The 14173-nt window shown below is 43.9% G+C and overlaps 1 protein-coding gene across 2 annotated transcripts in view; it reads left to right on the top strand.

The window, feature by feature from the left end:
* The window catches only part of LCA5 (lebercilin LCA5), a 38737-nt gene extending 29838 nt beyond the window's left edge, over nt 1-8899 (top strand). For both annotated transcript variants that reach the window (XM_014596688.3, XM_019496898.2), the window contains exons 7-8: nt 1155-1290; nt 5065-8899. In XM_014596688.3, the coding sequence (XP_014452174.1) occupies nt 1155-1290; nt 5065-5876 (948 nt within the window). In that variant the 3' untranslated portion in view covers nt 5877-8899. The remainder of the gene's footprint in view (nt 1-1154; nt 1291-5064) is intronic.
* Nucleotides 8900-14173: the final 5274 nt, after the last annotated feature.

The following is a 14173-nucleotide window of genomic DNA, read 5'->3' as shown; positions in this document are numbered from 1 at the left end:
CAAGTGACTGAGCTCACCAAATGACTGAGACTTTATTCTAGAAAAAATAAGCATGAACTACAAAATTAGAAACTGGATTTGTGATTCTTCCAAACTTCCCAGGCATTGGTGGACAGTGATTGAATTTTGGGATTTGAAATAGGCCAAACTGTACTCAGAGACTTTGGCAAATTTGGGACCCTTGGTTATATATGAGAAATAGAGAATATGTTAATGTATGCAGTATGATCCTGCCAGTCTGATGATTTGTTGAGGGACACGGTATTTGCTAGATTTCTTTTCCATGTCTTCAAACAAAAAAGCTGGATGTCTGGGGCAGGCATGGCTTCTTTTTACTCAGTTTGTCATTGATGCTCTGTGTGCATGTGTGAGGATGAGTGCCTTCCCTTCTGCAGTTCTGCCACATTGAATGATGTTTTCAACCAGTATTATAATTTGAACTACCTTTTTAATACCCTTGCTGTTTAATTCCTCTTCTGTTGTGTATTATTGAATGTTGTGCTTGTGCTGTATGACATTGAAATTGCCTAATCCTAGTTTTACCAGGCCAGTCACTTGAGTTGAATAGGCCTGCTCCCCTGGGGTTGCTTGCTTGCTTGTTTGTTACAAAGGAAATTAAGGGCCTGAGCCAATACCTAAAGTCAGTGAAAAGACAGTTATTGACTTTTACGGCTTAATCCAATTCCCATTAAATAATTCTGAACTCTGGTGAGTTAGTTAGTTAGTTATGGTAATTTGAAGTGAGGCAGAAGGCAGGGTAGAGATGAATCTTATAGATTAACTGAATCAGAAATGCATAAGCTTTAATGAGCAAGAGCTCTAGTGAAGTGAGTCTTGCTCACAAAAGCTATACATCTGTGATCCAGTTACTCCATAAGATCCTGTCTTCAGTCTGGAAACTCAAGTGTGTGGCAAAGAGGGGTTCTGTTTTGTGAAAGATGTCATACAAAATAAAACCAATGGTCTATTAATTTAATCTTGGGTACTTAAGACCCTTTTTGACCTAATAATAGACGGATGCTGAGCTGGTATGGTTTTACTAAAGCTTTTCCACTGAGTCTGCATACATCATGTTTAACTATGAACATAAAGTTGTGTCAAAGAAGCATAACAAGTTGTTAATTTTCTAGCAAATTTCTATCAATTTACTTCAGGAACAGGAAACACAAAAAGAATGGAAAGAACAAGCAGAGATTCTGAAACATGAACGCAACAGAGAAAGAGAGGAAAAAATGAAACATGAACAAGAATTGCAGGCCTTAGAGGAGAAAGTCCAGAAACTTCATGATGGTAAGAAAACGGTGACTACTGCCAAACTGGAAAATCAAAACCAAACAAAATGTCAGTCAGATGAGGCTTATAAAGATCCTCTTGAAAAAAACAAAGATTTTAGAAGAGGAATAGCACTGCAATTGAAAATGATAAATGATACATTGTGAATAGGATCAAAATTGAAAATATCATGGGATATAATTTTATCTCAGTCCCATGCCCTATTGTACCCCTAGTAACAGCTAAAAGTGTATTGAGGACTGGGAATTTTTACCTGTGTTTATTGAGCTAGAGATGGCATAACCACTAGCAGCTCAAATTAAATGTTATTTTCTATCCATTATTAGGGTGGGACTCGTACATTACAATAGAACAGCTCCTCTTTCAACAATATTTCCTTTGGGGGATTGGGAGGGAAGCGTACATTCAGCCATTTAATTCATATCACCTGAAATCACAGTTCCTACTGTATATTCATGGATGTTTTTAGTTACCTGTTATGACAAGTGGCAGCTGGAGAAAAATCTATTTGTATGATTGCATTTCACACTAATTTATATCAATTTAAGTACTTTCCAGGAACCTATTAAAATTGCTTAAATATTCTGGGATGGTACAATAAGGCAAATATTATGAATAAGTTGCATCCTGTCAGATTTTTAATTTTACATTGCAAATAATCTTTTTGTTTGTGTGATGAATTGGCAAGAACATTTGGTTTAGTTGAGCAAGTCCACAGAATTCTGAAAATCAATAGTCATATTCTGGGGGCTGGCTTATATTACCATAGCTCAGGGGTGGGCAAAATACATCCCACAGACTGGATCGGGCCCACGAGGCCATTCTATCCAGCACACGGGGCCCCTAAAAAATTTAGAAAATTAATATTTATCTGCCCTTGGTTCCCATCAAAAATGACAGGAGCCAGGGGCAGTAAGACCCAGGGGAAGCCCTGGTGGGCTCCTGCAACATCAGGGTCCACCTGGCCCCACCCCACCCCCAGCCAGAAGCCCCTCCCTGGGCCTGGGACCAGGGGGCTGCCCTGCACCAGAAACTCTGGTATGGTTGGGGGGAGGGAGGGCAGGGAAGGAGCCCAGGGAAAAGCAGCCCTTCCCCCACCCCGTGGCCTGGGCTCCCTGCTGCAGCTGCTCGCAGCCTGCACAGGGCTGTCCTGAGCAGGCACAGGCAGCCCCACGTAGGCTATGAGTGGCTGCAGTGTGGGGCGCCAGCCATGGAGCAGGGGAGGGGCGGCTTTTCCCCACGCTCGGCACCAGCTTGTAAACTGCCCCCGCTGCCAGCCTGGGCCCTACGCGGCTCCGGGCTCACCTGTCGGGGCTGTGCCACAGCAGCAGCAGCTGTGGGTCCCCCACTGCTTGCTGCGCCAGGCAGTGTTTGCCACCACCTCCTCTGTGCTGCCCAGCGCGCGAGCTCCAGGCAGGCAGCAGCAGCAAATGCTACCCAGCGCAGCATGTTGGGGGGGCCACAGCTGCTGCTGCCACGGCACAGCCCCAACAGGCAAGCCTGGAGCCATGCAGGGCCCAGGCTGACAGCGGGGGCAGGTTACAAGCTGGTGCTGAACACGGGGAAAAGCGGCCCCTCGCCCACCCCATGGCTGGTGCACCGCACTATGGCTACTCGCAGCCCATGTGGGGCTGCCTGTGCCTGCTAAAGACAGACCCAAGTGGTCTGTGAGCGCCTGCAGCATGGAGCACCAGCCACGGGGCGGGGGAGGGGCTGCTTTTCCCCATGCTCAGCAGCAGCTCCTTCCCTGCCAGGAAGCAGGGGGTCGGGGCTGTACGCTGCCCCCTACCTGTACCGCAGGGCTGGGGGGCACTGGGAGTGAGTGGGCGGGGAGCCAGCGGGAGCATGGGGCCCTCACCGGTGTCTCCCAGGGCCAGCACCAGCAAGTCCCAGAGCAGGGCAGCAGGAGTACAGGGTCCTGGCCATCAGGGACTCTATGGAGCCAGGCCAGCTCCCTGTCTCCTTGCTGGTGCAGCCCAGCCCGGCTCCTTGCCAGCCTGTGCCCTGCTTTGGGCCGCACTGGTGCCGGCCCTGGGACATTGGTCCCAAGACATTGGGACATTGGTCCCAAGATGGTAACCAGGGGGTGGGGCACCTGTCAAGGGGCAGGGCTACCCATGCAGCCCTTGACAGCTTGCCAAAACTGGGTAAGCGGCCCTCCAGCCAAAATAATTGCCCACCCCTGCCATAGCTCCATTGAAGAGAATAGACAATCTGCATAAATTGAGTATCTGCTTAGTGGTACGTTGGGGAAAGATGGTCCTCCTATCAACCATTTCTTCCGTCTTTTATATAGGTAAGACTTTCATCTTAACTTATTTATTTCCCTTTGTCCTCCATAGTGATGATGTTTATCTGTATGGATAACATTAACTGTTGCAGTTTGTTTTATAAGATTTGTCTGAAGTACAACAGATAACTAGAATTATTAGTACAATCAGACCCATGTTCTACGCCCCATTTCTTCTGAGAGGATTCCTAATAATCTATCTATTCTTCTACAGGTATGAGTCAAAGGGAAATTGTATGAAGTAGTTCTTTTTCAAATCTCCATATAACTTAACTTTTTATTCTGATAGAGAAAACATCTTTTAGAGGGGCAGATATTCAGAAAATGGCCTTTGTTGTGAGAGGAGATTCTGATTGTGTCCAGATGCTTATACCAGTTGTATGTGTAATTTAGGATTCATTTTCGTTGCCTTGCACCTTTTATGTCTGTTCAAAGCATGTCTGAGAGATGCATTTGCCTTCAGCGGATGGTGCACAAAAAGTTTGTCCAGAGGTGCTTTCAACACACAGAGCTGTAAGCAGACATACGTGCAAGGTAGAAGTGAAATATTCAATCTCTTGCAGCTGTGCTTTGCAGCAGCAGGTTAATTTAAGAAAAATGTATATTCTGGAGTTGTCTTGAAGTCAATGATGCTGACATAAAACACCATGATAATCAGTTATTAACATAACTGGTGGTATTGTAAGCGTGTTGATTAGTCCTGGCTTGTGCAGGCGAGTCTGCTGTCTGAGGAGTTCCTCAGCTAGTCTTCTAAAATAAAACAGAGTCTTTAAACACAAAACAAAGCAAAACCCTTCTGTCCTGTCCGGACGCTAGGAGCCTGGCTGTTCAACCTGAACCCCATAGGCGGCGGAAGGCCAGGTCTAACAGGGCTTAGCCCCCCTAAATGTGGCTCCACTGCTTCAGCACCACCGCCATGCCCCGCTGCTGCAGCGCCACATCCAGCACCCCTTCTGTGCACTAGCCCTGCAACAGCTTTGCAGGAGGGAAGGGTGGCCCCACAACCTGTCTTACACCACCCCCTGCACCCTAGCCCCCCCAAATCTCCCACCACTGCTGCTGCAGCCAGCTTCCTTTCTCCTTGCAAACTGTTCCCTCACTGTTTGCCTTCTCCCATTTCTCTCCACTGGGGAATACTCCCTGGTTATCAGAAGGCCCCACAGCTTACTGCCCTTAAGTGGACAGACCACACTGTTACAGACATGTTTTTCACAGTTCAAATCCAAGGAAAGGACGGTCAGCAGAAAATGCAGCTCTTTCAAACCTCTAAAAAAATTAATAATGCTCAGTTACACATCCAGAAATAGTAGGCTGTAATCAGATGTGGCTTTAAACTGTTTTAAAAGGGGCAGTAGGGACTTGCCCTACAGGTATTTACATCAGCTATTTAAATTTAATTATTGTGTCTATCTGTTCCTATTTGCCTTAAAAGGCTTTTTATGTTAAAAATGTGAAATAACTTTCTAAAATATTTCATGCAGAGTGGGAAAAAGAAGAGCTTGACAGAAGGAAAAAAGAAAACAACTTTTTATTGGATAAAGAAGAAAAGACGAAGATGGAGACCGAAATACGCAAACCTGGAAGTGAGAGGCAAAACAGTGAAGATCTAGAAGAAGAGCAACGAAAAAAGCAGTTGCTGCTTGATAAGATGAATGAAATAGACAGAGAAACTCAACATGCTATTAACATGAGACTTGTTTCCCAAGCACAGCTTGCAACAAAATCTGACTTTCTGGAGAAAACTGAGGGAATCTCTCAGCGCTTAGAGACCACTGAGAAGGTGGTCAATGGATTTTCACACTATGACAGCCAGGATACTGGCGTAAAAGCAGAAGGGCAGAAGCAGCAAAATGCTAAGTCAAGTGATGATTTGACATTTGGTAGCTATGTGCCTTCCTTTGCAAAAGCATCTGGGAAAGGATCAGGGAAGCCAAACTGGTTTAACCAGAAAAGTGACTACTTAGAAGAAAATATTAAGGAAAATAAAAATTGCAGCACTAAGAAAGAGAAAAAATCCAATTTAATGGAACAGCTATTTGGAACCAGTGCCAACTCTGTCCTGCCCTCTAACAGAAATGAATCAGGTCCTTTTGATAGAGATTGGGATTCCAGTAATGTTCTTGCTCAGGATAAAGGTAGTAAAGTCAAAATTAAAGAAGACAGTGATCTTTTCTTCAGTGAAGGAAGAAGTTTTAACCCAAATAGACTCCATTTGCAGCACACGGCAAGCAGGCCAGCAGTTAAAGCTGTTGATTCTTTAGAAGATGATATAGAAGAACCATATGTTATATAATGTTCCTTGGGTAATTGCTATAAATTTATTTTAATACAATATTTATTAGATACAGATTTGAAGCTTCAAATCTACTGAAACACCTTCTGAAGAAATTATTTCAACAGATGAACATATTTACAAAGAAAATGTATGCTGCACATTTTGCTCAATCAGTTTGACCCAAGTGATGCTCTTTGTGTAGTGAGAGGTTTTTAACAGTTTACGTCCAAGTACATATATCAAAGATAAAGGCAGTGGGGGGGAGCATTTATTTTATATATATCACAACCGAGAGTCTTAAGGGAATTTCCTGGCATATTCCCAGGTAGTACAGCTGAGTAATGGGTATTTGCTTGCTGCTTCATTCAGGAGTTGACAGTGTTTTCACCCTAATTATAGTCCAGTCTTCTTTCTAGATTTGCATTGCCATTAACATGATCATATTTGTGTAGCTACCAGATGAGATTGGTGGCATTCCAAAAGGCTGGTATTAATTCAGTTCCACAGACATGGATAGAAGGGAAAATAGAGTCCAAATATGTGATCTCTGCAGCTTTGCTCATTATTCTCTGTTTATGGTCCTACAAGGCTCCCATGCCACTTTTCCAGACTCTTTCTTGCCAGGCAATTCAATGCCATTATTCCACAGAGCCAGTACAAACAGTCTCTTTTTTCAAAAGAAGGTCTGTTATTGCAATAGCCCTATTTACTGGTCTTGTTCCTTTTATGTATTTTCCCCCAGTTATAAGAAGAAGAGATAATGGGGAAGGAGGGAGAATGCAACCTGTGTTTTGGAGAACCCTGAGCCATGGCCCCACTTTGTTATAAGCTAGTCTTACGCAGTAACTGTAAATATTACTTTGGGAAAACTTATGCCACAGTAACACTTCTCTTAGTAGAAGTGGGTTTGAATCCCCAAAACACACACACACAAACCTTAGTTAAAATATGTAAAATATTATGTAAACACAGAATATTTTAGTATATTTTAAAATCATTTTCAGAAATACTGTAAAGTCTGACTTATTCAATTGCAAATATTTTTTCAAAATAGTGAGAAAAGTGGGCAGTGCAAAATGTAACCTAACCAGATATTTGTATGAGAAGACAGAAAGTTATTTGCCTCTATTTCTATAAATCGAGTAGCTGACCTTTGGAATTGGAGAAAGCTCTCTCCTATATTGGGATAAATATAATGTAGAAAAAGTAAGAACTTGAATACCTTAAATATATAAGATTCTTTCCATTTCTGATTGTTGTTGTTTCTCCCTTCACAAAACTGTTTTACTTTCTGCGTATAAGATAACTTATTCTGGAGCTGTCCATAAGCCAGTGCCTCATTTCTGTCTAATTAGGCATTCAGCTTGGTTTTTACAACTAGGTGTTATTAGTCCTTTGCTGTAAATGCCAGTAAAATGCGCCCATATACAGTATGCTGCTTGCATCTTCCTGGCCAGCCCCTGGCTGTTAATCTAGTTTCCATGTTAACAAAAAATCATAACTGGAAGTAATTTTTTGAAAACATTTTTAAAACATTGTGAACTACTAACAAAGCACCTGGTGAATGCCTATATTTGGCTTTGTCTTTTACTTGCTGTCTTTCACAATTCTAGTAACGGACTTTCCAGTCTAACATATAAAGCAGAGGGTTGTAACTTGTTCCCAGGGGAGCTGGATTAGTTACTGTAAAATGGTGAGAAAAATAAACACCAATGTTGGCTAATAACTCAGGGAGCTGTTGTGGGAGAGAGCCTGCTTTCACGCCTCCTCCCAGCTGTTATGCATGATGGTATGGAACTTGGTGCTTTATGTGGAGGCAGCCTGTAGCACTTTTTCTCTTGATTTGGAGTGCCTCTCTGGCTACAGCATGTTCTGTCTTGGATGTATTTATTCAGGTACTTCATAGTGGCATCTGGGGAAGGCACATGCGATGTTAACCCTTAACATGCTATGTTAACCCCAAAGGGAACACACTTCTGGGAAGGACAGAAGTTTACCTAGAAAGAAGACACAGGTGAAGAGAGAGACTGAAAAAGGCTCTATATACTATAGTACTGGTACTACAGAAGGACCTCTATAGAAAATGCAGCCATCTCAGCCAGTTTTTCCTCTTGAGTCGATGTCATCTTGCAGCAGAATTTCTGGCCTTGCAAAGTTTGGTTTCAGACATGTCAGATTAAACTAGATCCCTGACTGCTAGAGCTGCATTGGCCAGCTGGTGAGAGAGGCAGTCAGAGGTGGCTTTAAATCACCTCTATGCTTCTCTGATCCCCAGGGCTGCCAGGGACTAATATGGCTCCAGAGCTGCTCTTAACTATGTTTGTAAGGGCTCCAGAGGGACTGGAATTGTTCTGCCCAGGGAGCACAGGAGCAGAGCATGACTTGATTTTGCTGTCTAACATATGCCTAATACATCTTTTCTTCAGGGCAAGCTAGGAAGGGGTGTTAAAAAGCCAGCTGTGCTATCTCAGCACCAGACCAGCACTCTTCCAGCTAGGGGAATTGTGTGACCTGCCCACCTAAAATAGCTTCACATTCCTTTCATAGTGCCACAAGAGACTGTAACACAGGCGAAAATCTGTTCTAATATTCAGCAGTGAATTCAGAGGGGCTAGATTTGTAATCCTCAGTTTGAAACTCCATGCATAATTTGGGAAACAATAACATTTATTCATTAATTCATCTAACCGTGTACTTTGAAAACTTTCATGATCTAATATAAAAGTCGCACCAATTTGCCTGGGACTTCTACTGTGAAGTCATTTTGTTTTGTGTAACAATAAGTCATTAGTATTTACTCATTTAATACAAAGCCAGGAGAACTGCACAATTTCAGAAAATGTAATTAAACATGCCATAGAAATAATCATTTTTAAGGTTTGTAAAGATATTGTGATAATGCAGTTCCTATATTAATTTCAGTTCTATGTATTATGTCATGTCAGTTTTGTAACATCTGATTTATTTTCTGTGTAAAAATTTAATCATTACAATGTTGATTTTTAACAAAATGATTTTTATTAAAAAAAAATTTGAGTAAATATTTTGTGTATTGGTTACTTATTCAGAACTTTACAAAGTTTGCCCGGACATATGATTTTCATCTGCACTGGTACTGATTTCCTCTGTGTCAAGATTGATCTAATAATTCTGAACACACACTGAATAATGTGTGTGTTCTTAAAATAAAGGGACACAATGTACAGAATAAAAACCAGCGCAAAACCATATGTACCAGAAAGTAAACCGAAACTTGTATCCTACTTAGGGCCACAGATAGTGAAACCTCTTTGTATAGACCAGGTTCAAAGCTTGTTGAAATTCAGAGCATTATTTTAGTGACCTTTGGATCGGAACTTATCTGAGCACAGTTCTTTATAGGGAAATGATGCATGACAAAAGGATCTGTTTGAGAGTCATCAAATAACTTTTTTTTTGCTTTTCTGTTTAAAAAGCAAAGTACCCACACAGCTAGATTCAGCTTGATTTCCTTCTCACTAACCATTTTGTATCCAAGATTCCCTGATGTCCTCAGACTACCTAAAAAGCCTAACCTGCTCTTATTGACTATAATGGTGCAGGGTCTGACCTGTTGCTCCCACATTTTATTACACAGCTGCTCAGAATATTGGGAATTTCTGCTTGGTTGCTGGAGTTCTGGTAACTTTTCTTTTGTATCATGGTTCCTTTGTGACTGCACCTTGGAATACTTAGAGGAGCTGCTTCTCCTCACTAGCTAGATGAGATTCTCAAGTCAAAGCTGCAGGAAATCATGCCAGTGATTGTCTTACCTCTGGATGAGTACTGAATCAATGCGTCTGCATGCTGTTCTGCTGCAAGACTTCTGTTGTTGTTTTTAGTCAACATACAAACACAGGTGCAACTGTTTTAATTATGGAAGATCATATACTTCCTGCAAAAGCAGTCCTGCAGACTCATGGTTAGTAGAGCTGTGTTAAACAGCTGTGTTTCATTTCTGTCTCAGATTCAGCCATTTCAGAGGGACAGTGATTTGTTTTGGTGTTTCAGATCACTGTTCCATCCCGATTCAGCCAAACCTGTTCTCGAGTTTTGACTCTGTTTTGGCGCCGATTCAGGGATCTGGATCAGCCAGGGAGAGGTAGGCATAGCCGGGCAGCTGCAGGTTCTCCCATGGCTCCTCCGGCTGTGCCTGCCTCTCCCTGGGTAGGGGGAGCCACAAGAGAAGCCCCCATGGCTGGCCTGCCCAGCCCCTGCCTCCCAGCACTTTAAAAAAAAAAAAAAAAAGCCCTGCACACCCCAACTGTAGCAGTGGTGATCAAGGCCTCTGGGGGAGAGCATGGCAGAGCCCCCCCTACACAGTGGGGGGCAGCAGCCCCCCCCCGCTTGGCATCCATGCCACAGCTGCCTCATGGCGCAGGTGCAGTGCAGCTCAGGAGGGCACTGCGCAATGTCTGGGAGCTGGGGCCACTGGAGTTAAGCGCTGCCAGGCTCCAGCTGAGAGGTGGAGCCACCCCAGCTCCTAAACAGGGTGTGGCACTCTGCCGAGCTGCACTGCACCCATGCCATGGGGCAGCTACCGCACAGGTGCCAAGTGGGAGGGGCAATCCCTGCTGCTTCCCACTGCCCTGCACTGTATGGGGGGGCTCTGCCATGAGCCCTCAGAGGCTCTGATCGCCACTGCTACAGCCAGGGAGTGCGGGGTGTTGGGGTTTTTTTGGTTTTGTTTTGTTTTCTCAAGTGCCGGGAGGTTGGGGCCAGGCAGGGGATAGGACTGGGCAGGGCAGCCATGGGGGCTTCTATGGATCCTCTGGCTGTGCCTGCCTGTGCCCCAGCGGGGGGAGCTGTGAGAGCAGCCCCCATGGCTATCATGCCTGGTCCCATCCCCCACTCAGCCCCAGCCCCCCAGCACTTTAAAAGGAGCGCTGCTGGGCTGTGCCAGACTGTTTCCGGGGGGCGCGGGCCCCTGGATCAGCACGCAGAATGACAGCAGGCTGCCATCCCTCCCCAAAAGCACTAGGATTGGAAGGGACCTCAGGGACAGATCGCAGACACTGGCCAGCTACAGATGTCAATATCCGAGCAGTCCTTCCTCCCCTCCCCTCCCCATCCCGCTCCCTCTTCTGAGTTTGTTTCCCCGCAAGCCCACCTCCGAAACATCTGAAACATTTCTGCAACATTTCGGATGTTTTCATTTAGTTTCGGAGATGTTTCAGAGCCTTCCATTTTGTTTTGGATTTAGTGTTTCAGGCGCTGAAACACCTCCGAAATGAAACAGCTGCTGAAGTTTCACCCAGCCCTAATGATTAGGTCTGTTATAGTCGGCTGATTGGAATTTCCCTGACATTTCAATTGTATATCCATGATCCCTAAGGCTTTTCATACTGTAGACCATTTTCTAAGATCATGAGCCTACTCGTTCTAATACCAAACTTTCTCTGATACAGCCATGGTACTTAGCCCCAAAATGTATTTGATCTACTTTTAAGGAGCTAAAAATAAACTCCTTTGAAAATACTGGGCAAGTTGACTCCCCCAACCTTCCTCTCATGTCCTTTGTATCACTCTAGTTTATCCTCTTTCCAGCTACAAATTACAATTTTTGAGTGGCTTGCAAGCAAATTTAGCTACAGTTGCAATATAAAAGCAGCTGCTGAGGATTTCAGTTAGTTTGCTTTTCCCAGAAAAGGGTTTTTGGAAAATTAAAAAGCAGTATTGGGCTCTGTTACCAAATAGCCAGCACTATCTCTGTTTGCAAACTAACAGATGATCCTCCATTGTAAGAAAAGCATTTCTGCAGTCTGAAAGCACTTTATGAGCCATTAAAGCAGAACCACTAGTATATAATATTCATCATTCCTTTGCAGGTTGAAGTGCTGCATGTTGATGGCTTGTGCTTTTATGTAGTAGCCTAAGTATCACTGTAAAGGTGGTAGTGAAGTGATTGCTCTGTTTCTCCCTATTACGTTTATAAAGGACTTTATCTTTGTGGATAAAAATCAAAATAGAAATATAAGATGTTTGATTTTTAGGAACCTGATGATTTCTGGCTTCTGAACTCTGGTTGATGTTGGGGTCTGTGCAGTGCAGCATCAGACTACAAACTGTACTTTGAATGTGGGCTTCACTGCCTTCTCTGATGCCCTTTCCTTGTATATTGAGCTAAACTCCTCAGAAGGCAACAGGACAAAGAGGCTGCTGCCACCCAGGGCAAACAAGCTTTGGAAACCTGAACTCCAGAAAGGTGTTAAGTAAGCAACAGATCACCTGGTGAGAGAATTTGATCACTTGATGAAACTGATGGTGTGAAACATGACAAAGGAGACTGAAGATTATAAAAAGATCCCTTACTAGCCAGTTTAGAGAGAGAGGAGAGAGCAAAAATAAGAAATTGGCTGTACATGATTTGGAAGAAAAGCTATGGAAATCCTATAGGACCTAAACCCAAGAACATTTAAAGTTGTCAGAAACTGAGGCAGAAACATGAATAGAGGTGCTCATTATTTTGTCTAGAACTGGATATTTCTTTTGCTAGGTAAAGCAAAAGGTGATTGATTTGGGGGTTTTTTAAGTCTTAAAAACCATGTCTCTTTTTTTCAACTATTGTTTGCCCAGGAGGTGAAGAATAAAAGCAGAGTGCTCACAGGATACAAACTCTAGAAAAGGGAGAGTTTGTATGCGAGTGGATGTCAGAACTGGTCCTGAGCACTATGAGGTCTTTTATCCATGAGAAATAGCATGTGCCAGGGAGGCCAAGGAAAGATCCATTGCTGTAGTTTATTCAAGGAAGGTTAAGAGTAGGTTCGTCAGACTTGTTCAGACCTGAGAGCCTGTCCACCCAAAAGGAGCTTTACCCAGGCTGTAACAATGTTATTATGGGAGAAGATAGCATTTGTTTTACAAGGCTAAAACAAAGCTGAAGGGAGCTGGGCATTCGCGAACCAACTCCAGCCAGGCCTTTGGTCCTACCTATAGTGTGGTTTAGGTGGTTGTTTGTGCGCTAAAGTATACATTTTTAATGAAAGCTCATTTTGAAGTCAAGTTCCAAATGGAGAACTGGCAGTGGCATAAACCACAGAGTTTTGAGCACTCAAGTAACATTCTGCTGCACACTTTTGTAAGGGGAAGTTTTTTTGCCAGAACCATGTGATTTATTTTATTTTACTTTATTTTTTGCTTTGTGACCAGTCCCTGTCCTAAGATGACAGCTGTAATGTAAGAGGAGCCCCAGGTGACTGTGCTCATTTATAAAATTTCCCTTTGTTAGATCAAATTTAACTTGGTCTCCTGTTTTAAATTATCTCTTTGATTAACTGCAAAGTTTTGATGTCTGTACAATGAGAACAATTGCATCAGTGTACACTGTCAGCTGGGACTTTCCCTGGCTAGCAGGAAGTTGCTAGGATACTCTCTTAAAGATACCATTTTGATTAACTGCAAACCCAGTTTGCATAGCAAGTACACTTGTAGACACTTTGTGTTGTGCCAGCATAGATCAGACATGCATTTACATTAAGAGCAAGCTCCAGGTTAACTTCTTCTGTGATTTATATCCACTTCTGATGTGCTGCTCACCTGGCATTCTTTGCCAACAAAGCAGCCCCAATTCCAGTGATCTGTGTGATGATCACTGCTCTGTTTTTCACTGCTTCTGAGTTGCACACAGACATAGGGAGTAATTTGGGGCTGCCTGGGCCTTGCTTTCCCACCTCTACCAGAAGCTGGAGTAAGGGATCTGCCATACAAATGGCAGAAAATAATGGGATAAATCCTATTTTATCTTCAATGTCTACATGGCACTTATATAGCTTATGTACTTTTGGCCACTTACGCCTTATTTGGATGCCACATAGATACGTTTGCCTTGCCTTGGAAAGTAGAGAGGTTTGAGCTCTGTTCCCCGCTCCTAATGACTTTTCTGAACCTGGCATTTTATCTTATTGAATATAGAGAAATGGGATCATTTATGCCCTATTGGTGGCAGGGACAGGTACACACGTACAAGGATGATCCTCTTCTGCCAGGGGAAATCAGTGGTGATGCGTAGGAGGTGCATGGGGATGCATGTGGACCTCCTGAAGGCGCTGGTGCACCCCCTTACAGGCCGCACTCCTCGCTTAGGTGATGGGCAGGGGGGGCAGGCTGGAGTGCCGGTGTCCCCCCTGAGAGGGCCAGCTAGGGAGTGGGAGCACTGGATGAAGCACCACTTCTGGGAGTGCTGCAGCCGCTTCCCAGTTGGCGAGATTGGCTGTGGGGAGAACCCCCACCCCGGTCGGCATGATCAGCTGCGGGGGGACTCCACCCCAGTTACTGACTGGTTGCTGGGGGGGCACATG

The sequence above is a fragment of the Alligator mississippiensis genome, chromosome 1 (assembly GCF_030867095.1).
Source record: "Alligator mississippiensis isolate rAllMis1 chromosome 1, rAllMis1, whole genome shotgun sequence".
Lineage (NCBI taxonomy): Eukaryota > Metazoa > Chordata > Crocodylia > Alligatoridae > Alligator > Alligator mississippiensis.
This window is presented reverse-complemented; position numbering and strand designations above follow the sequence as displayed.